Below are 24763 nucleotides of genomic sequence, written 5' to 3' on the forward strand. Positions count from 1 at the left end.
GAGGATTTTTCCTCCCCTGCATCTTTTGAGGTACAGGCCTCATGCTTAAATGCTTTCTACTCCTGACATTAATTGACGGAGAGTGCACTAGCCTTAGCCTAATGGTACCTGACTCTACACAGCCTAAACAAGCTCATATGGGCACTCAAGAACTGTCTCAAACTCAATACACACACATTGATTATATACTTTGAGGACTGGGCCAATCCTGAAGGGGTATTCACTCCTCCTAAGATTTTTGCTGAGATTTATTCTATTAAAAATTAATTTAAAAATAAATTGTATTTTACAGTGGTGGGTCCTGATCCTGCCATTTCAATTCTTAATAAACACCTTACAGTTCCTTTCAAGGATGTTCCTTCCTTTAAGAATTCTGTTGCTAGGGGGTCTTAAAGCCCTGTTAAAGGCTTATTTGCCCTTCTAAATCTTGCTGTGCTGCCAGCAATTGCTGCTATGTCCATTTGCCAGACTACTGTTAACTGTAAGTGACATCAGAATAAAGAACATGAACTTGTTTTTGAGGAACTTGTTCTCTTAGAACATTTATAGCTGATGACATCAGCATTGTTGTTTTGTGTTGGCGCTGTAGAGTATGGGATCGGCCAAGTCTCTAAAATGTCCCTTATGTCTTTGCATGTGCAGGATTTTGTGGCTAAAAGTTTAGTCTGCTAAAAGTGTCCTGTTCTTTAAGAGGTATAGTGAGCCTTTTTGAAGACTTCATTTTTTGCCAAAAGTTTTTGGAAAACACGGAAAGAGTTATCAAGGAATATCGCTTAGTGTAGTGTCACGCATAGCAGTCCCAGTTCCTATAAGCCAAGCAAGCCTAACCTACTGGTATGTGGCTGCCCCCAGGAATGCAATGTTCACTGACCAGGAGGTACAGGAGACGGAAGAAAAGAAGAACAAAAGAGTTGTTGCTGTAGTTCTAGGAGTGCAGTTGTACGCAGGGCATGTCTCAGACAGGTGTCCCGCAGGAACATAGTCAGCAGGATGTGCAGATGGGCCAGTTCAGGTGCAGGCAGAGAGACGGTCAGTGCACAAAAAGTGCTTTCGTCATATACCGCTTCCTCCAGTCTTAATATAGAAATTAGCCACATATTACAACCAGTAACAAGGCAGGACTTGTTTGGCTCCAAGCCGAGAGAGAGAGAGAGAGATCTGCATCTGGGGGCAGGTGACGTGACAGGTGACGTGGCACGGTGACAATCTGCATCTGGGGGCAGGCGACGTGGCACGGTGACAATCTGCATCTGGGGGCAGGCGACGTGGAAAGTGACAATCTGCATCTGGGGGCAGGCGACGTGGAAAGTGACAATCTGCATCTGGGGGCAGGCGACGTGGCACGGTGACAATTGTAGCAGGAAAGTGACAATCTGCATCTGGGGGCAGGCGACGTGGAAAGTGACAATCTGCATCTGGGGGCAGGCGACGTGGCACGGTGACAATTGTAGCAGGAAAGTGACAATCTGCATCTGGGGGCAGGCGACGTGGAAAGTGACAATCTGCATCTGGGGGCAGGCGACGTGGCACGGTGACAATTGTAGCAGGAAAGTGACAATCTGCATCTGGGGGCAGGCGACGTGGCACGGTGACAATCTGCATCTGGGGGCAGGCGACGTGGCACGGTGACAATTGTAGCAGGAAAGTGACAATCTGCATCTGGGGGCAGGTGACGTGGAAAGTGACAATCTGCATCTGGGGGCAGGCGACGTGGCACGGTGACAATTGTAGCAGGAAAGTGACAATCTGCGTCTGGGGGCAGGCGACGTGGAAAGTGACAATCTGCATCTGGGGGCAGGCGACGTGGCACGGTGACAATTGTAGCAGGAAAGTGACAATCTGCATCTGGGGGCAGGCGACGTGCCACGGTGACAATCTGCATCTGGGGGCAGGCGACGTGGCACGGTGACAATTGTAGCAGGAAAGTGACAATCTGCATCTGGGGGCAGGTGACGTGGAAAGTGACAATCTGCATCTGGGGGCAGGCGACGTGGCACGGTGACAATTGTAGCAGGAAAGTGACAATCTGCATCTGGGGGCAGGTGACGTGGAAAGTGACAATCTGCAACGTGTGGCAAGTGACAATCCACATCTGGTGGCAGGCAACATGGCAAGTGACACGCTCGGGGCTCCCACTGATTCTGCATTATGGTGAGTTGAACTATTTCATTTTATATAACAATGTAATAATAGAAAAAATGCGCTTCAATCATCCTGACACCATAACAACCATAGTGCTGTGATGATTGAAGCGCCAACACCAGCCATTTCCCTGATAAATTCCCCCCAAAAAACGTATTTTCTGGCAGTGCCCCTCCCGAGACTAGACTCTGGATCCACCCCTGCTCCAAGCTGGAACATGAACTGTTTATTGAAACGCATGTACAGAGGTAACTCTCAGGGACAACCCGCTCCCCTCCCTTTGCATTCAGAGCGGGATAAACTGTCCAATAACAATAGACAAACACAGGTCAGGTGTATTCAAACTCCCCATCAGTAAACAGTCTTATCAGCAGGGAGGGGCTGCTGAAGGAATCCCCCCCCCCCCCCCCCGCATACATCCCATAATATACTTTTTTTCCCAAGGCAGACAGACACAATAGAACAATGGAATACAACCACACCCCAAGTGACCCAGCAAAGAGTACACAACAAAATGAGACATAGAGATAGATATAGATAGAGAGATAGAGATAGATATAGATAGAGAGAGAGAGATAGAGAGATAGAGAGAGAGATAGATATAGATAGATATCTCTATCTAACATTCCAGTGTGGTTGTATAGTGAGTCCAATTAGTATAGATCAGACTGGATTTCTCATTTAACCTGTGTACCCTATTAGAGACACAGGGTGACTAAGACATAAGAGGTGCATGGGGAGCTGAAACAAGGGTTTCCCAACCTCCTCAGGGGAATCTGGGTTCCACAGGCCCCCCGCCCAAAGTGACTCCTGTCACAGTCAGCAGATGGGCAAAGGATCGGTCCAGGCAGGAGGCAGAAATGTGATCAATAAACAGGCCAGGGTTTGTACAGCCTGCAGGCAGAGGCAACACTGCACTGATGTGCCGCGGTGATCAGGAACACTGTTGGCTGCACTGGTCTGGTGACAGTGGGACTTGTGTAGCGGCGATCAGGAACACTGTTGCTGGCTTACACTGGTCTGGTAATACAGGGGACTAGTGTGGCAGCAATCAAGAACACTGCTGTTGACTTACACCGATGTGGTGACACTGCGACTGGTGTGGTGTGGAGGAAACGCTGTTGCTGGCATACACTGGTCTGGTAACATTGGGACTTTGCGGCACTGATCAGGAAAACTGTTTCTTGTTGCACTGGTCTGGTGTGGTGGCAATCAGGAACACTGATTCTAGCTATTTGTCTGGTGACACTGGTGATCAGAGAACAGTGACTGGTTGCACTATTAGGGCTTGCTCCCATGTGAGATTAGGGGGTGGTAAAACCTTGTGGTTGAGCCACGGTTTAACAACCCTTAACCACTACCCCCTTTAGCTGCAGAGGCAGTGGCAGACGGTGGCAATGCTTTGCTTCACAGCTGCGGCAGGCATTATACCCAGTATATGCCCACCAATCATAACCCATTTAAAGTGATTGTAAAGTCAGAAGGTTTTTTTTTTATCTTAATGCATTCTATGCATTAGGATAAAAAGCCTTCTGTGTGCAGCAGCCCCCCTCCAGTCCCCCCACCCCCTCCCAAACTTTCCTGAGTCAATCTCTGTCCACTGATGGCTCATCCTGGAATCGGCCAGGATAGACAGAGCTGCAGCTTGGCGCCCCCATAGCAAGCTGCCTACTGTGGGGTAACTCGACAGGCGGGAGGGGCCAGGAGCTCCAGCCGTGGACCTGAAAAGAAAGGAGGATTAGGGCTGCTCTGTGCAAAACCCCTGCACAGAGCAGGTAAGTATAACATGTTTGTTATATTGAGAGGAAAAAAAAAACGAGACGTTACAATCACTTTAAGGCCCCACTCACACTGCAGCGACTTAAAAGTCGCGCAATTTTACAGCAATTTTGACGCATTTTCAGGGAATGCCTGTGTAAACTTGAGGTCTATGGGCCTCAACTCGCATTAAAGTCAGACCAAAGTAGTACAGGGACTACTTTTGAAGTTGGTGTGACTTGAAGTCACACAGATATGAATGGTTATCATTGGGAATTATGGGGTATGACTTGTCATGCGACTCTGATGTCCAAAGTCACACACGTGTGAAAGGGGCCTTAGTGAATAGGTGTGTCCAAGGGGTTAAAGCAGGTGGTGAGGAGGTGATACAATGCCTTCTCACTGTGTGTCAACTGCTCTCAAAAGCGATCCAAACACAAATGGCTCTTCACCGAGTATCGCACATGTGAACAAATTCTTATTATGACAGTATGACTGGTGTTGTGGTGGTCAGGAACACTGGGACTGGTGTGGCGGTGATCAGGGCCACTGGCACTGGTGTTGCGGTGATCGGGGGCACTGGTTCTAGTGTGGCAGTGATCGGGGGCACTGGTTCTAGTGTGGCAGTGATCAAGGATACTGGGAGTGGTGTGGCTGTGATCGGGGACACTGGGAGTGGTGTGGCTGTGATCGGGGACACTGGGAGTGGTGTGGCTGTGATCGGGGACACTGGGACTAATGTGGTGGTGATGAGGGATACTGACTGGCAACATTGGTTTGGTGACCTTGTGCTACTGTGGCAGTGATCAGGGATATTGACTGGCAACACTGACATACAGTGATATCAGAGCAGCCAGCCATTGTACTTAAAGCGGGGATCCACCTATCTATCGTGGTTTTTTTTTGTTTTTGTTTTTTTTTTTTTTGGAGTTCATTCACAAACTTTTCTTCTCATGATTATCTACTCGCATGTTCTGTGTAATAAGTCCGCCTGTGTCCGATTTCGTTGTAAAGAATAACTTATAAAATTCACTGAAGGCGGTTTCCATCTTCATTGTGGGCATTTGAAGCCCACAAGCATGTATTTCCTGGATGCGGTGAATGCTGTGCTCCCAGCATTCACCGAGATGTTGTGATGACGCTGTTGCACAATGCATGCTGGGAAGCCTGAGACTAGCTCCCAGGGGACTGTGGGAGGTCTGGGAGAGGCTAGAAACACGCCTACTCCCATGGGAGGAAAACCAGGAAGTGCTAAGAAGATTAGAAAAAAAAGGTAATTACGGCGATTTAAATTTTTTTATACAGCATGTCAGCATCTAGGCAAGGAAGAGAATGCATAGAGATAATGTTCAAAATTTTGGTGGAACCCTCGCTTTAATGACCATAGTGACACTGCACGACAATATAATATTAATATATATTTTATTACAGCAGGAAACAATGGCTTCATGAATGACAGCCCTAAAAAAATGGCTAAAAATAAGGACCCCTTGGGATGTCTATTTTCCATAAAGAGGATATATATATATATATATATATATATATATATATATATATATATATATATATATATATATATATATATATATATATATATATATATTATGTGGTTATAATACCACCAGAGGAAAGCTGAGAATATCTGTCTCAAAAAATGTGTTTGGATACACTCTTGCGTGACTAATCGCCAAACTATTACAGCACTGAAAACTGACAAATTACCTGGTAATCAGGGTTATATTTAGGTTGGTATTCAAGTGAATAAAGAAGAAAGGAGCACGCATACACTTGCCGGCCATTTTATTAGGTACACCTTGCTAGTACCGGGTTGGACCCCCTTTTGCCTTCAGAACTGCCTTTAATTCTTCATGGCATAGATTCAACAAGGTGTTGGAAACAATCCTCAGATTTTGGTCCATACTGACATGATGGCAGCACGCAGTTGCTGCAGATTTGTCAGCTGCACATCCATAATGCCAATCTGTGGAGGCCATTGCAGTACAGTGAACTCATTGTCATGTTCAAGAAACCAGTTTGTGATGATTTGAGCTTTGTGATATGGTGCATTATCCTGCTGGAAGTAGCCATTAGAAGATGGGTACACTGTAGTCATAAAGGGATGGACATGGTCACCAACAATACTAAGGTAGGCCGTGGCGTTTAAACAATGCTCAATTGGTACTAAGTGTGCCAAGAAAATATCCTCCACAGCATTACACCACCAGCCTGAACGTTGATACAAAGCAGGATGGATCCATGCTTTAATGTTGATTGCGCCAAATTCTGACCCTACCATCTGAATGTCGCAGCTGAAATCGAGACTCATCAGACCAGGAAACTTTTTTCCAATCTTCTATTGTCGAATTTTCCTATTTTTAGCTGACAGGAGTGGCACCCAGTCTTCCCGTTCTCCTCTGACCTCTGACATCAACAAGGCATTTTCGTTCACACAACTGTCACTCACTGGATATATTCTCTTTTTCGGACCATTCTCTGTAAACCCTAGAAATGGTTGTGTGAGAAAATCTCAGATGATCAGCAGTTTTTTTTTTTTTTTAAATGCTCAGACCAGCCCGTCTGGCACCAATAACCATGCCACGTTCAAAGTCACTTAAATCCCCTTTCTTCCCCACTCTGATGCTCTTTTTGAAATTCAGCAAGTCTTCTTCACCTTGTCTAGATGTCTAAATGCATTGAGTTGCTGCCATGTGATTGGCTGATTAGCAGTTTGTGTTACCAAGCATTTTAACCGGTGTATCTAATAAAGTGACCGGTAAGTGTATCTTCTAGGCAGGAATCATCTGTGTGCACAAAGAGAATCTTCTTCTTTACCTTCTATTATATGGAGTCCAGTAGAAATGTTGCAGCACACTTCAAAGTTGTATTTGAATTTAACTAGTATCATGTAGTGGCACAAGAGTTTTGGGCAGATCTTGCAAATCATTTCATGCAGACCTTTGCCTTAACCATTCTGGATAAACTTTGCCCTTTGAACCTTTCGGGCAGACCTTGTCCTTCAACCTCTTCAGGCCGTGTCCTCTGTTTTCAGGCATAGCTAATGATGTATGCCTTGATAAAAAATATATTTTACACAATTTTGTCAGTCACCTGCAGTCTAGTGTAAACAGTCATGTTGTTTGTGCAGGTTTCTTTCAAAGCAAATGTTTGTGAAGCATTTTGAGTTCTAAAGTCAGTCTTGTTAATGTCAAACTGAATGCCCTTTTGTTTATTTTAGGAAAAACTTTGGGAGTTTACTTCAGACACTCGGCAGGCACCCAAGCAAATGGCCTGGTAAATGCATCTCTGTGTATTTAATTTGTGTTTTGTGTAATAATATACCTGACAGCTATCTGGTGACTTAAAGGGGTTGTAAAGGCAGAAGGTTTTTTATCTTAATGCATTCTATAACATGTTTGTAAAATCTTGCTTTTTTTCCTGAAAAAATAACAATCACTTTAAAGGCTATGTCCACTTATTTAAAAAAGAAAAGAAAAAAGGCATCCTTATTTTGTATAAGCGTGCAAAGCATTGCAGCTGCAATCAGTGGATCTCTTACAGCCACTGGTCTGGTAACAAAAGTAGAGTTAGCCTGTACAGGACACAGGCTTGATATTCATGGACCCTAGCTTACAGGCTGGCACCTTTAAAGAGGAAGTAAACCTTGATGGGTTTTACTTCCTCTTTTGTTCCCTGCAAAGTAAAAGCATAATGGGCTAGTATGTACCGCATACTAGCCCATTATGTGGCACTTACCTGCAAACGAAGCCCGCGCTGTCCCCGCTGGAGGCTGCATCCATCTTCGCCCCTCTTCACTCTGGGGCAGCGTACTCCGGCTGTGTGACTGTCCAGAGCCGCGTGACGTTACTCCCGCGAATGCGGGAAGAGACGACATAGAGGGCTGTTTCTTCACAGCTCATGCGCCGATGACATCATCGGCACACTACAAGGTAAATATCTCCTAAACCGCGCATGTTTAGGAGATATTTACAGTACCTATAGGTAAGCCTTATTCTAGGCTTACCTATAGGTACAAGTTCTAAAAAGGGATGTACAACCACTTTAAGGTGATTTGACACTGGCAAAGCTTTAAGGGCATGACCCCTGGGCATCCCCCATATAACCCTACCCCACTCAGTGGGTCCTCCTGTTTTTTTCCTAGTGTCCCAAGGTGACAGACCTATTCTCATTTCTCTAATTTGGGAGCTGGACCCCACATGTGGATGGCTTGTAATATTCAGGTTTATACCGGCTGAAAAAAAAATATTACTTTAGGTACTGGGTCCTGCATGGGCACTCACCTCGGCACTTGGTGTAACACATGTAGTTAGCCGCAGGGTGTTATACAGGTCCAAGGCTGCAGTCCATCCCTATGGAACCCAGACCCTGAAGACCCCCTTTGGGGGTATGCCCACTGAGATGGGTGAAGTCTAGATCCTTTATAGGGACCAGTTACATGGACAGGTAAGACAAGGTCACCCTGTATCCTTTGACTGGTGCTTTAGTCTCACAGCAAGTATGAGACAAAATATCTATATTACTTGCATTATACTATTTATGTGTATCCTGATTAGTATGTGTTTATACATTAAAACTATAAGGTAATACATGTTATATTGCACTGAAATGTATGCATCTGTATGATTTATACAGACTTGAACTCCCCCCTGTTGTCATTTAACTATACCTAATGTGTCTTGCTTAAGAACTTGTTAGTCCATCTCTAATGTTAGGATCCAATTTAGACCTTTAGTGTTACATCACACAGCAGTTCCCACCTTTTTGCAATGAAGACTTCCATACCCTACTACGTGAGTACCTCACCGTGAATACCCTTACTGCTAGCAATGGTGGAACCTAGGCGCTTCCCTTGCATCCAAGCAGGACCCTCTTTTAACACGAGTCTTTGCATCTTGTTGGCATGGAACCAAAATGCTACCTCTCTCTAGGTGCCTATGCTCCTATCCAGCAAAGCAAAGAACTCCCTAACCTTGTGGCTTTACAACCCAGTCTTGGCAATGGGGAGGTCATTGCTACCATACCACTGTAAGGTGATAACAACAGATGTCAGTCTCTCAGACTAGGGAAGAGCTCAGCTCAATAAAAATGGCTCTTCAACACTGGATACCCTCCTTCTTCAGGGACACCTGATTAGGGTGCAGTCAGACAAAGCCAAGGCTGTGGCCTACATCAGTCACCATAGGGGTACTAGGAGCCATGCAGCTTTGAAGGAATCAAGCATAATCATCACATGAACGGAGAATCACTGTCCAGCCATCTCTGCCATCCACATCCCAGGAGTTTACAGTTAGGAGGATTGCCTCAGTCATCACAGCCTGGACCAAGGGGACTGGGCCTTTCACCCGGACATCATCAGCCTAATATTTCAGAGATGGGGCCTCTTGATGTGGATATCCTGGCCCCTGGGATTAACAAGTTACCCCTATTTGTGTCCTTGACCAAGGATCCTCTAGCACTGGCATTGGATGCTCTGATAATTCCCTGGACTCAGTTCATGCTAATCTGTGCCTTTCCCCCATTGTGAATTCTGTCTCGCAAAATAAAGAAAGCTGTGATTCTCACTGCACCAACGTGGCCCAGGAGAACCTGGTACAACAGACATACTCAGTGTTCTAGAAGATGAATCCTGCCTGCCTTTTAAACAGGTCAGACCTTCAAACTCAAGGCCCGTTGTTTAATCCTGCTCCTCAGTCATTGGCTCTAATAGCATGGCTGTTGAAGCACACTTCCTGAAAGACAGGGATCTCTGTGCCTGTTATTCCCAGATCTGTTACCATGCCCGGAAATCCTTCTTTGCCTGGTATGAACACAGGCTTGTTCATCCCAGAGATTATTATGTGCCTTGCATTTTGGCCTTCTTACAATCACGGCTTGACTAATTGTGGCCTTAAAGTGTTACTAAACCCAGGACCCTGAATTGACTGTGTTTCCCACAGTACACAGAACATGGAAATGCAATTTTCTTTTTTAGTACTGTATATATAAACTGCAAAATACCTTTTCTTATCAGCATTATTTAGCAGTCTTGTGGCATCTATCAGTGTCCAGCCGAGCACTGGTTAAAGCTTGTAGGAGAAGTTTTCATTCTACTCTGACTGTCCTATGAGGCTGACCGTCTGTCTGGACAGTGCTGAATTAACCCCTTAGGTTCCATAGTGAGTATAACCAGCATGTTTTATTGCATATACAGATTGATTTTACTGTTGTGGGTTTAGGAACACTTGAAAGGAGAAATACAGGTAAAGCTCGTTTGGCTGTACTTCTCCTGTAGGTCACAGGAGTGCAGTTCGTTTTGAGACTGAAGTCTGCTCTCTGCTGAAGTCACAGAAGTCTGTCCAAGCTCCGCGTCATCACGACCACAGAGTTGGGATCCGCCAGATCCCTGGATCGACACCCGGCTCAGCCTTTCCGCTCCCGCCCCCTCCACAGCCCAATGCTCCAGTGAACGAGGAGGGGGCAGAGCAGAGAGCTGTGACTGATCGTCAGCAGCTCTCTGCTCACAGAGCTGTGAACTGAGCGATCGCCGGCATTCGATCACCTTGGTTTTCAGTGTTAGAGGCGCCGGGGGACAGATGCATCATCCACCTAGGTAAGTATAATTCTTAAAAGAAAAACAAAACAAAAAAAACCATACTTCTCTTTTAAGTACTCTTAAAGCGGAGTTCCATCTAAAAGTGGAACTTCTGCTTTAAGGCCTCCTCCTCTGCTCCTGTTTGTGAAACTGAGCTTTGGGGGGGGGGAGCAGGTACCAGAATTTCACAGGTACCTGCTCCCACTTCCATTCCGGCCGCCTAGGTGACCGGAAGCAGAGGCTCTTCCTCCCAAAGTCTTTTGGGACGCATGCGCACTGGCTGCGAAGCCGCAAGCTTTCACAGCCGTGTGCCCATAGTAGAGATGCCGCCGTCGCCGAGGGGGGACACGGGGGGGAACACGGCTCCGGTGAGTACATTGCTGGACCCCTGGACAGATGAGCGACTGTTTATTAAAAGTGAGCAGCTACGCTCTTTGTAGCTGCTGACTTTTTAACAAATAAATGACTGAAACTCCGCTTTAAGGGACAGGTTTTTGCCCTATACATTCTGTTCCAAAAACCTCTGGCTTTGCTTTACCTTGTAAAGACCTTTGTTCAAGGTGGTTTCTGGATCAAACCACCCCTACAGCACTGTGGGAACTTATTTAAAGGCTAAGTTCACTTTTTTTCCCCCCTAAATTCCAGCTCCCCTAAGTACCAATATAGCATTCATGTAGTTTTGCAAAAATATAAACGCTTTCCATTAAATCTACAGTCCCTTAATTTTCTTGTGTTAATCCATGTATCCAGACGTTTCCATTAGTAATGTCTTTTTCCTGATCGGACTAGAGGTCATGACACAGGAAGGAGTTGACCAGCTGACCTCATTAGCACACAACCTGCATCATCCACCCTCCCATTCCCAGGTGCATGTTTTTTAAATGAAAAGCAATCAATCGGTGATCACCCTTCTCACTGAAGACACAATCAGATTGCATAGTGTATGGCCATCTTTATACAAGTACATAGAAGGGAGTGGACAGAAACTCAGCAGTCAAGCCCCCATCACATCTCTGCATAGCTGCAACTCGCATTCCCACATGCGTCCTTTTTTTTTTTTTTGTTTTTTTTTTTGTTTTTTGTTTTTTGTTGTATGATGGAGGTGTTTTGGAGCATTTTCACTTATCACACATAGGGCAGTCCATCCAGCTGGGTCCTGGGATAACACAAAAACAACAAGGCTCCATTCACATCTGTGTGTTTTCTTGCATTTAAAAAAATGCGCTGCACCAAAAATCACAGTTAAAAACGCACCAGGCTTCAATCTAAAAAAAAAGTTCTGAAGTTTCTCTGGGGTGATTGCTGTGTGTAGGGCAGCCCATTCAGGTGGATGGGCTGCCCCATGTGTGATGATTGAAAATGCTCCAAAACACCTCCATCATACAAAAAAAAAAAACGCATGTGGGAATGCGAGTTGCAGCTATGCAGAGATGTGATGGGGGCTTGACTGCTGAGTTTCTGTCCACTCCCTTCTATGTACTTGTATAAAGATGGCCATACACTATGCAATCTGATTGTGTCTTCAGTGAGAAGGGTGATAAAAAAAACTTGCTAAAAAACAAAATGAGTTTACGCTATGCAGAGATGTGAACAGGGCTTGGCAGCTGAGTGTTTCTGTCCATTCCCTTCAATGTACTTGTATAAAGATGGCCACACACTATGAAATCTGATTGTATATTGTGTATTTAGTGAGAAGGGTGATCACTGATTGCATTTCATTTAAAGAAACGTGCAGCTGAGAATGGGAGGGTAGATGATGCAGGGTGTGTGCTAATGAAGTCAGCTGGTCAACGTCTTCCTGTGTCATGATCTCTGTAAGGACGTAAGACCGAAGCAATAGATACGCTTTGAATCATGGATGTAGGACAGTGAGGTACGTGTCTGTAGATTTTATGGAAAGCTTTGCTATTTTTGCAATAAAAGTACATGAAAGCTATATTGGTGCATGGTGGAGCTGAAATTTAGAAAAAAAAAGTGAACTTGGCCTTTAAGCTTCCTCTGCACAGCAGAAACCACCCTTTGAGCCCATTAGGAAACTAAGCTTGGATGATCTCTCCTGTAAGGTAGCCTTCTTCATGGCTTTCATGTCTGTCAGAAGCGTCTCTGAGTTAGTGTATTTTCTGTTGATGCTGAAAATAATATGAAGGTATTGGTGCTTCACCAAGCAACTTTTAAATCCAAATCTCTGTGCAAAATCTGGTAGCAGTGCACACCTTTTATAGATGTACACATATAATTTTGCAATATGAACATATTTACAGGGTATTGACAATGGTATTACAAACAATAAGCAAAATAAAGTAAAGAAGATAACATACATGAATTCATGTACTTCTGTTGTCATTGCACAAACACAATAATCTGATCTGTAGTCATGGGTATTCCAACTCCCTAGGTACGTTGTAAGGAGTAGTTGTTCAACATGCGGTGTATTCATATTACGGAGAATTATTCGGCTAACTCATTGCACGTGGAGGCAGTGTCTAACCAAGTGTCCCAAATCTTCCCATATTTGTCTGGGCATCCCCTGTGGGCGTAGAGTTCTTTTTTTATAGGGTAGAACACTGTTCACTGCAGCTATCCATTCTTAAAGTGTTGGTGGTATTGCCCTAAGCCATTTACATGCTATGAGCAGTCTAGCTATAAATAGAGTTTCTTGTAAAAATATATAGTGAAATTTATCCGAGTCTGGGAAAACTCCCAGTAAGCATGCTTTAGGGCATAGTGTAAGGGGGGACCCCATCTTGTCATGTATGAACTTCACTATGTGGGACCAGTAATCTTGTATTATTGTGGCAGGACCAAATAATATGGAAGAAGTTGCTAAAAGAGCTTCTGCATCTGGGACTTGGTGGGCTGTGGTCGGTTTTATATTTAGCCAGGAGTAGAGGGGTCAGGTAAGACCTGTGTATGATGTATAGTTGTGTGAGGCGGTCTGATAACTTGGGAGAGACCTTTTTACATGTATCTAACGCATCCTCCCATTCGTCATCCTCCATCTCCCCTCATGTCCCCAGCCCAGCGATCTTTCAATCGATAGATGAGTGTTGTAGCAGTTGGGTGAAGGAGAGAGTCATAAAATATCAAGATACGTTTTGGCGAGTCTGGCCCAGTTAGAACACTTAGAATGTTCAATTGTTCTAGGTTGAGAGGATTGTCTCGAAACTGAGTCTGCGAGGCGTGGCGGAGCTGGAGGTAGCGAAAGAGCATAGAATTAGGAAGACTGAATTCATCTTTGAGTTGTTGAAACGACTTCAGGATATTACCACAATATACATCTGTTAGGTTCACTATCCCCTGATTAATCCAAAGATTATGGTCTGGTATCTTTAGTAATTCTCTTCGGCCTGGGTTGTCCCAGAGGGGTGTCTGCGAGTGTGTAGGGGGGGTCTTGAGCCTGCGCCTCACCACTTCCCATACTTTTACAGTGGTTGTATAGTAGTCCCCTTCGGTTTCCCAAAACCCAGGGATCTGCCAGGTCCCTGAAGAGCAGTTAGAAGGGGTGGGTATGAATACGGGTGTAAGGGGAGCAGACAAGGGCCAAATACCGTTCCCTGTCATCTTTATGCAAATAGAAGAAGTGAGACAGTTGCGCTGCCAAGTAATACAGATTAAAATCTGCTAGTACTGTGCCCCCTAATTCAGTGGGGTTCTTTAGCACCTGCCAAGTTAGTTTGTGTCAGGTTTTTCCCCACACAAAGGAATTTAGAATGGCTTCTATGGATTTGAAAATCCTCAGGCGTTGGTACACCGGAGCATGCCACAAGACATATAGGAACTTGGGTAGTAAGACCATTTTAATTAAGTTTATGCGGCCCGTTGTGCCCAAGGGCAGTCTGGCCCACGTCTGTGTCTTGGTTTTTATGTTCATTAACAAAGGGTCTATGTTTAACTTGACATATTCTTCCAGGGAGCGAGTGATTATTATGCCAAGGTATTTCATGGAACTAATTTGAATAAAGGGGGGCTTGGGTCTCCGTAGGGGCACCGATATCCAGGGGTAGAACCTGGGATTTGTCCCAATTCATTTTCAGACCAGAATATCTTCCAAAGTTTTGTATTACTTCTAGGGCTGTCGTTAGGGATGAGCCAGCATCTTCTAAGTATAGTAACATGTCATCTGCATATAGGCTCACTGTCTCTATCAAGTGTCCACATTGCAGACCCTCGATCCCTGAGTGTGTGCGTAATGATGATTCGAGGGGTTCCACCTCCAGGGCATATTACGGGGGGGGGGGGGTAGAGGTCCTCCCTGACGTGTGCCCCTAGAAAGGGGTTGGCATCAGAAACCCTCCCATTGACCAACACCTTGGCACCAGGATCTTGGTAGAGGAGTTGGATCCATATAGTAAAGTTGGGTCCGAAACCAAGCCGTGCCAAACACTCCCAGAGGTAGTCCCACTCTACGGAATCAAATGCCTTTGCAGCATCTAAAGACACTACAACCCTGGATCCTATCTGGTTGTGTCTGGCCTGCAGATTCATATATAACCTGCGCAGGTTAAATGCCGTGTTTTTTGCAGGCATAAACCTAGTCTGGTCCGTGTGGATTAGGATGAGGCTCACCTTATTCAATCGTAGCGCAAGGATTTTGGCCAAGATCTTAATATCTAATTGTAGAAGGGATATTGGGTGATTCGATTCAGGGAATTCCAGATTTTTATCTGGTTTGGGTATGAGTACTATAAAGGCTTCACTCATTGATTTAAGTAAGGAGCTGGATTTAAATATATGGGTGAATAGTTTTGTGTAATTTGGACACTAGGGTTTTGCTGTAGGTTGTGTAAAATTCAAGGGAAAGGCCATCTGAGCCAGGAGCCTTCGATGGGTTAAGGCAGGACATCGCCTCCACGATGTCCTCCTTAGAAATGGGAGCTTCCAACATCTCGGTTTGGGATTGGGACAATGTGGGCAGGGCAATATTGGCTAAGAGTGCCACCACCTCCTCCCTGGGGTTGTTGGTAGTAGAGGAGTATAGGGATGCGAAAAAGGATCGCTGATCAGAATGTCATCAGCATTTCGCAGGGAGACCACAGTAGGTGGTCCATGTTCCAGATGTGCTAGGTAGGCTAGTAAACGCCCCGCCCGTTCTCCACATTCATACATCCTCTGTTTACTATAGAAAATGTTCCTCTCTGCCTTTTCAAAGTGGAGGCTATTGACCACCCGGGCCTGCAGTTTCAGCTGGTCGGCCGTATCTGGTGAGGGGTTATTAGAGCAATCTTTCTCTATATCTGCCAGTTTTTGTTCCGCCTGCCTGACCCCCTGTGAGGAAGTCTTCCTATATCTGGAGATGAGCTGGGAAAGTATCATATGGGCATGAGTTTTAAATGAATCCCAAACAGTATCAAAAAGGGCTGAGTCCCTATTGGTTCGACAAAAGAATTCCCACTCATCTCCAGCCCCCTCTATGCCTGGAACCACTGATAACCAAAAGTCTCCATACATAGGTTGTGGGGGGGGGTTGGGGGGGGAGTCGAGTCGAAGCTCAATCCAGCATGGGGCATGATCAGATAGGATGCGAGGGCTAAAACCCACATCGCCAAGGAGCGGCAAGAGGGAGTGGGATATTAAAATTAGGTCTATACATGACATAGTGTTATGTGTTGATGAAAAGCAAGAGAGAAATTTGTCCTGGGGGTGGCAATGTCTCCATGTGTCTACCAGGGCGAGTTCATTAAGGAGTTTGGCGAATCTTGTGTTGGATTGGATGGGGTTAATGGGGGGGCGTCACGGTCAATCTATCCAACTCCCTGTCGACCTCGTTATTAAAGTCACCCATCCATATTGTAGGAACAGTCGGAATTTGGGACATAAATAACAAGCCTTCAGTCAATACATTAAACTGTAAGGGAGGTGGTACATAGATTGCTAATATTAGGAGTTCAAGTCCATTTGATTCTAGCGTGTAAAAATAGAAACCTGCCCTGGGGGTCAGATCTGAGTGTCAGCAGTGTGAATTGCATGGTTTTGGCCACAAGGAGTGCAACCCCTCTGGAGTTAGCAGTGTGGGGGGCTTGATAAAGCCATGCCACCCACGGTTTTTGAGTGTTAACATTAGCTGGCCCGTAAGGTGGGTTTCCACCAGTACCATGACATCAGCACGTTGTGCCTTAAGGTTTGATAGTACCGCATTTCTTTTTGGCTTTGCTCTAATACCACATACATTCCAGGTAATACATTTTAAATTGGGCATAACACAGCGGTCAGACTATCCGTGCCAGCGCCGGCCTGTAGCTGCACCCAACAGAACAAGTCCACCCTGCAAACATGAGGGTGAGAGATGTCATCCATGGGGTCCAGAGTGGCGAGGACAGGCTATAGGTATGTGGTCCACAGGTGCCCGTGGGGCACATCGGCAAACAGTGCCCCAGTGCATCGCATGTGTGATGTTGTTAATCAAATACCAGCATTTATAACTCTTCTTCACAGCTATTATTTGCAGAACAGTCAACCAACAATAAAACTTTAAGTAACTTTGAACTAACGCTCTGGCGTGTCTGGACAGGCATCGCCCCGGGTATATTCCAGGGGCTAACTGATGTATCCAGACAGGCCAGGGAAACAGTGTTTGAGTTGCGGTGCTAACATTACAGTAGGCAATAAAAACAGCGGGGTCTGTAAGGACTCCCGTAACTAGGGGACGAATATCTGCTGAAGAACGTGCAGCAGCGTGAGGAGTGAGACTCCCGCCACAGGGCTTCCAGGATAACATGCGTGGGTGAAACAAAAGGATATGAGGTTGTGGATCCATGTCCTGGGCATCGCATCGGGTGGTAGCTTGTGATTAGCAAGTGTTCGAGGCTTCAATCATTTACTACCAACGCGGGACCAAGATGAGGGGGAGAAGGGGGTATAGTGAGCAGCGGAGGTGTCCAGGGGGAGGGAGACGTGACGCGAGTGACCAGGGGAAGAACAGCGAGCTCACGGAGTCATGAGTGGCGTTGGGCAGGGGATGAAAGTCACAGTACCTTGTAGGGCGAAGACAAAAGCATCCGTAGATAGTAGGTGTCCAGCATGTCGTCCATCATGGCAGAGTCTGGGCATGTAGCGATGCAGGTTAACTGTGTCCTATGCAGGCGCTTGATTGGGCGCCGCTCTGTCATCCAGCCAGGCAAGCACAGCTTTCGGTGTAGGAAAAAAATGCACCCTGTCTTCTGCCACGACGCGAAGTCTGGCGGGGAAGAGCATAGCGTACGAGTAATGTCGGATTCTAAGTTGTTGCTTGGCTTCAGTAAAGTGTGCCCTCTTCTTCTGAACCTCCGAGGAAAAGTCAGGAAATACCCTGATCTTTTACCGTTATTAAAGGGGATGTTGCTTTTCATTTCTGGTGAGGCGGAGGACAGCATCCCGGTCCTGAAAGTTCAATAGTTTTGCGATAAAGGTGCGGGGCGGTGCACCTTGGGGAGGGGGTCTGGAAGTCAAACGATGGGCTATCTCCAAAACCAACGAGGTGAAGAACTCAGATCTCCCAAATGTAGAAATGAGTGGATTTTTCAGGAATGAGGGGGTCATTTCCCTCCGCTCCCTCAGGCAGCTCCACAAATCGCAGGTTACACCTGCGGAGCCTGTTTTCTATATCTTGCTTGGCTAGTACCATGTTGAGCTGGTGTTGGAGCCGTTCAGAAGAAATCTGCAATGGTGGCACCTTATCCTCCACGCAGCTAATGTGGGTGTCCATCTCTGTGATCTCTGATTTTCTGTAGGTCTTGGCAGATCAGGGACACATCGATTTTGACTTCTTCCATTTTGCACGTTAAGGTGCTTTTGCAGTCTGACACCTCGAGCACACGAGCAGTGTCCTCCGTGGCCGAGTCTACATGTGGAGGTGTGTCGGCGCCATTTTCTCCCAATGCCCTCTTCTCCTTGAGTCGGTACTTATCCGGCTTTGCGATGGTGTCCGTTGCTTTTTTTGGTGGCGACATTATCGTTGAGGTTGCGGGAAGTCGAAGGCTGTGTTTGTGGGTAGGGAAGGCAATATTAGCCCAAGGAGTTGCGGTAATGGAGATTGTACAAGTGGAGCTCCCGATCAGCACGTCTCACACCATGCCGTTCCAGGCCACGCCCCCTGAACTCATGCATTTTAACTGTAAATATAAATGCAAATGCGTACATTCCAATGTGACTGTGCCCAACACCAGTAATTCTAAAAAGTGCTTCCACATATATATGTCTTCTGGTAGCTTCACCATGGGTGCTCAGAGGGTAGATGGCAACTCAGTTTCTGAATTTCCACCATTTCACTCCAAAGATGTCTCAGGCTTGGATAGAGAAAAATGTATTTACATCACCAGGGACACAAAGAAGGACTTATAGTGTAGTAGGTTTATTGAAAATGGTATAAAACAAGCTTCAAAAGATGTTGCACTCGCATGTATTAGTGCCCGTCCTGGCACTTGGAATCTACAGCATACACGGATGGAATATGTGTAACATGAGCATGCTCTTCATGCCACGTTCTCAATGCTGGGCCTGGATAGGGGTCACATGGGATTCCAGAAGTGACGAGTCCCACTCTGACGTACGTTTCACTGTACTTGGCGTCTTCAGGAAGTGACGAAGCGCCATTTCCGGTTTGCATTTATAATGGAAGAAAGGATTGTTTTGTTTGGGCTAAGGATGAAAACTGTGTGTAAGATCTGCCTCTACAGCATATTCGTCCGCACATCCCTAATAGATCCAAGGTACATAGACTTGCATACAAGTAAGTTATATAAAAATTGAAAACTAACTGAAAAGTTACATTATGAGAGGGCGTGGCTTGAGGTTCATGAGAACGGCTGCTTGGATCCACAGCTATACTACTCTTATTACAGTCTTGTGGGCCTCCCATAAAATACCAGGGTCACAGTCTTCAATATCATTAGTTTGAAAGTAATGTTTCAACTCGTTTGTGATGTCTGTCATGACTGCTGGTGTCTGAAGTAGACTTTTATTTAGTCTCCAAAATTTGGATCTAATGTTCAGAGTGGATGTCAGGCCGTAACGCATGGTGATAGGCGCGTGATTCAACCATGTAATATTGCCTATCTCCACATTGTGGACCGCTTCTAGTTGACTGTGTGGGACAAAGAAATAACCTATTCTTGAATACACTTTATGCGGGGACGAGTAAAAAGTGTAGTCTCTTTGGACCGAGTGGTGTAGTCTCCAAATGTCTATCAGTTGGTCATTGTGAAGTTCATGAATTATGCGGTTGTGTGTGCTCGTCACCCCCCCAAGATCAGTTGACCCTCCCCGAATTCTGCAAGTAACTTCAATATACGATGTAGAAAGGCATCCTGTCGGTCATTAGGAGCATAGATAGTGGCCAGTGTAACCTTCTTGTCCCCTATCCATCCCTTAAACACATAGCGGCCCTCGGTGTCTACTAAGGTGTCACTACATGTCCAGGGTACCACCCCAGATAGGAGTATGGACACTCCTTTGGATTTGGCAGCTACATTAGTGGCGTGATAGGAATGTGGGAAGTATCGGTTTTTAAGGCATGGTGGGTTACCGGTCTTGAAGTGCGTTTCCTGAAGGAACGCAATGTCAGCGTGTGCTCTTTTAAGGTCATGTAGTAGCATGCGTCTCTTTTCTGGTATGTTTAAACCCTTCCTATTCAGTGAAAAGATGGTAATGGTTTCCATTGTCGCCCGGGCTTAGAGAGTATTGGTGGAGGAGGTGGGGCGAGGGGAAGGGGTTGGAGGAAAGTCAAAAGGGAGTGAAATAAATAGATGTTAGTAAAGGCGGGATAGAAGGAGAGATGAGAAAAAGAAAGAAGACGGAAAAGGTGACTATGTAACCATCCAACAAGACGGATAATGGACAGTTAAATCTGACTGTCGTTTAACTAAGTGCAAATAAACTTATATGCTTCGTCTTAATGGGGAACAGGTAAGAGTTGACCGAGAGAGAGTCTCCCGATCCACCCCAGTCCTCCCAGCTTGATAACGTAATTAACAATTAACTCTATAACAACTTACTTGCGTATATAAAAAAAGGAAACAAACAAAGGGAGCAAAGTAGACCCGGGTACTCACCTATCCACCTGCCTATTTTTATTATTGTAAGCCCGACAATTGGCAATAGGAAACAAAGCCGTAGCCCCCCTCCCTCCATATCCGGCTGACCCATCCTAATCCTCCCCCTCCCCAGCAATCCCTCCGTGGTCACCCGGTGGCATTGATGATGCTGTGGATACGGCTCATTCCAGAAAAATACTGCCCAAGTCTAAACCTTTAAAGGTGGGTGTTCTCTAGAGGATATAGCCATAGCAGCATGAGTATACCACTATACAATCTTACAGCTTAATTAACCCCACATATTTCAGATCATAGCATTAAGTAAGTATAGAGATCAGCCAACCTCGAAGCATATTAACACAGTCCACAGTTCTAAACATAGTCTCCGTTTGTCCTCAGCACGTCAGGAATTGCTGAATCATCTGGTCTCCCCAATCCATGTTCTGAAGTCCTCTGGATGACTACCAAAATGTCCCATTAGCCCTTCTGCTCGAGAAAAGTGTGTTCGAGTCGTGTGTTAGGGGGCGTTGGTTGTTAGTAATTAGGGTGGGGCGAGGGGAGGAGAAAACAAAGGAGATGAATGGGTTCCCCATAGAACTTACAGTGAGCAGAGAGAGAGGGATTCCCTCCTCTCCGCACACAGCACCTCCCTCCCTCCCTCCCTCAGACTCTCCACAGAATGCTCCAATAACAAGCATACTTGTGCAGGCAGGGATGCAGAGAATGCACGGACACGTTTCTGCCTATGTAAGGTGTTCGTAGAGCAATCCCCTCCACCCGGCCTCCCTGTAAGCTGTCACTGTCTCCGGGTGGCTGGTGACATCTAATACTATGGCCAGAGGGGGGTGAGGGCAGTCAACATAGCTAGTCTCAGACTATGAGGGGGGATCCCAGGGGGTAGCGATGGCTCAAAATCAGAGTGAGAAGGGACAATCAGGGGATGGGGGGGCCCACGGAGCACATAAGAACATGGAGAGGGGGGAAGGGAGCATCAGGGGAGAGACTGGTTTCTGATAGCTCACCGCAATGCTGGCGTCGATCAGTCCTCTCTTGGTGCTTCTGCCGAATTGATGAGGGATCTGCGCCAGCTCCTCTGTCGTCTGGGTGGTCTGGTTCTTCGTATGCCCGACGCTCCGGAGCGGGGGTTGAAGCGCTGTAACACATGCAGCCAGTCAGGCACCTTGATGGGTTTTGTGTCCATGAATGTAAATAGAGCAGGAAGGTCTGCGGGGGTCCGGAGAGTAAAGGAATGCTGGGCTTTCTTAAATGTTACGGAGATGGGGAAGCCCCACTGGTATGTGAGACCACCGCATCTGGCAGCTTCCAGTACTGGCTTCAATAGGGCCCTCCGCTGTAGTGTCGCTCTGGATAAGTCCGGCATGATACGGACGGCAGCTCAGTCGAATTCCAGATCTCCCTTCCCCCATGCTGTACGAAGTATTAGCTCCTTGTGAGTATACTGGTGGATTCGGCAGATGACATCCCTTGGTCTGTCTGGGTCAGCTGAGCGGGGGCCGAGGGCTCTGTGAATCCGATCGAAGGTCAGATTAGGGGGGAATAAGTCTCCCGTTAGGTCTCTGAAAATTGCAAGGGCAGATGCCGCTAGATCTTCCGTTCCAGTGGCTTCTGGCAGGCCCCTCAGGCGTAGATTATTGCGCCTTCTGCGGTCCTCGATTTCTTCCATATGAAGCTGTTGTGTAAGGATAGCTTCAGCCTGGGATGCCTGTGTTGCTTCTACTGCCGATATCTGCCGTTCCATTGCAGACACTGAGGATTCTCCAATCCCCATTCGTTCCGATAGTGATTGCACTTCTTGTCTCACTACCGCCATCTCTTTACAGTGGGTTGCTTCCATTCTGCTGACTATAGCTTCTATGTCCGATCATGTTGGGAGAGCCTGCAGCAGCACTCTCAGCTCAGCGTCAGCTTTCAGGATCAACGGCGTGGGTGATGGCTCTGACGGTGCTTGGGTTTCCATTCGGAACATCTCTGGGATAGTACAGTCCATGTCTGGGTTAGCTGCCATCGGTAGGGAGATAGAGGGGGCCCGCGGCTGTTGTCCAGCAGGAGGGCCAGGCCTCGTGGTCTCCGCCATCTTGGTGACCGGGGAGGCCCCTTGATTGTTTGAGAGGTATTGCTGGATATCTGCACTCCTGTGTGGTTTGGGAGATTCCTTTTTACTCTGCTTTCCTCTCCGCTTCCCAGCGGAGTACATTCCAAGTGTGCCGAGAAAATATATGCTAAATAAAAGCTGTTTAAGGACGGGTCGGACCGGGAGCTCCTCAAGCACACGTCTTCACTCAGTCATGTCCAGACCATGCCCCCGGATTAATAATTTTTTATTTTTATTTTTATTTTATTTTTATTTATTTTTTTATTTTTATTAATCTTTTATATTTTCATTTTGTTTGCAGTTTTTGTATTCTTTTATCACTTTTCAACATTTTTGGGTTTATTTAAATTATGGAGTAAATGTTTTTATTTTTAAGTAGGTAAAATAAATTTTAATGTTTTAGTAACTAAATTTTGGATCTAGATAACAGCATACTGAAAGTATAATTATGTTACTTGTGTATCTGTAAAAGCTTCTCCAGCCGCTCCAGATGGGTGACCCCTGGTGAGGGAAAGGAATTTAATTATATTTTAGTATAACCTCAAGTGAAACTTGAGAGAGGGGAACACTTAACAACCAAGTGGGCAAATAACCATAGTCAAAATGGCGGTGGAATAACTTCCGCAGGGATGGAGGTTAAACACACAGGAGTAAGTGTGGGCAAAGACCCTTAGTCAAAATGGCGGTTAACCAACTTCCGGTTGAGTAAAATATAAATAGGGTGACACACCAATCATAAGCAGCTTCCTGATGACGCATACTATGATGCGAAACGCGTAGAGGCTGCTGGGAGATTTTCTGTCACGTCAATACGTCACTTCCGGACCGGGCGAAAGCGAGGGGTGAAGCGCAGGCTGGGTGCGAACGAGGCTTGCATCGCACGCCGGCACGGGAATCAAACGACGCCATCACTACACCCATCCTTAGCTGCTGGAACAGCTTGGTGCCGGCTCATGGGCACTTCCAAATGTGAGTGTTGAATTTACTTTTTTAACTTGGCTACAATAAACAGCTTTTAACATACTGCGCAATGATTGCTGTTTATTATTTCTTATGAGGACAACTAAGGCTCTTATGTAGCACATTGGGGTCAGCAAAGGCACGATTCAGGTGGAGTGGTTATCCCTATTAATGAACCAAAGGCGCATTGGTCATTAACATCTGGTGAGTGGCCAATCCATATGGTGGTGGTCTTGTCACGGAAGTGGTGAAAATGTCACGATGAGTCACGGATAACACACATTGTAAATTATATATTATTATTTCTGTGGATTTTTCTGCATGTTGGAATTTACTTTGCACATGAATCTGGAATTTCTTGCATGCTGGAATTTTATATCATTTGTTTGCTGTTCTATATACTGATATTTGTTTTATGGAAATATTATCTGATTTCTAAGGCACTATTACACAGGGTATGAGTTTAAGATATCTGTGCGGGCTAAAGGCTAAATAGAGTGGTGTATTGGCAAATAGAGTAGCGCACTCAACACATACATTATATATTTTTTTCACTTAACGGTGTTTTTATTGATTGCAGCAACTCAAACATAAGATAAATATTATTGTCCACAAACAATTTTTGCACCGGTGACACATATATATGTAAAGTTATTGTTTAAACCTATATTCTACGAGATCTATTCATACTTCATAAGCTTTTTGGCATCAAGCATCTGTTTCTGAGCCTGTCAAGTCCTTCTGGACTCATTTGTTCTGTGGGACTGTTGATATTGTTTGCTGTGTTGACCACCCCTCAGTTGGTCCGCTTAAAACTATGGTAAAACATGGTTAAAGACTGAGGCCCATGTCCAACTAAGAAAATAGAATTTTTAACTTACCAGTTAAACCTGTTTCTTGGAGTACAGTACAGGACACAGGTCCCTTCCATCTGTTCTTTGATGTTGCTGTGCATCAGGCATTCTCTTCTTAGAATTATGCATGTATTTAAAGCAAACATTTGTATAGACTTGTGACGCAGAATCTGCTTCCCATGTGCTTATGTAGTAGTATGAATACCTGAGCTATGATTGTTCTAAATGTAAATGAGTCTTCACAGGGGGCTGAATAAATTGTGACAGCTACACCATGGTAACCTCCATGTTGGAATCTTCTGGAGGGGCTCCATCGGCCAGTCACAACCTAGTTCCTTGG

General features: G+C 45.7%; 1 protein-coding gene across 2 annotated transcripts in view; it reads left to right on the forward strand.

The window, feature by feature from the left end:
• The window catches only part of VPS16 (VPS16 core subunit of CORVET and HOPS complexes), a 265631-nt gene that overhangs the window by 59283 nt on the left and 181585 nt on the right, over nucleotides 1–24763 (forward strand). For both annotated transcript variants that reach the window (XM_073633127.1, XM_073633128.1), the window contains one exon: nucleotides 7136–7191. In XM_073633127.1, the coding sequence (XP_073489228.1) occupies nucleotides 7136–7191 (56 nt within the window). The remainder of the gene's footprint in view (nucleotides 1–7135; nucleotides 7192–24763) is intronic.

This window comes from Aquarana catesbeiana, linkage group LG06 (genome assembly GCF_042186555.1).
Source record: "Aquarana catesbeiana isolate 2022-GZ linkage group LG06, ASM4218655v1, whole genome shotgun sequence".
NCBI lineage: Eukaryota > Metazoa > Chordata > Amphibia > Anura > Ranidae > Aquarana > Aquarana catesbeiana.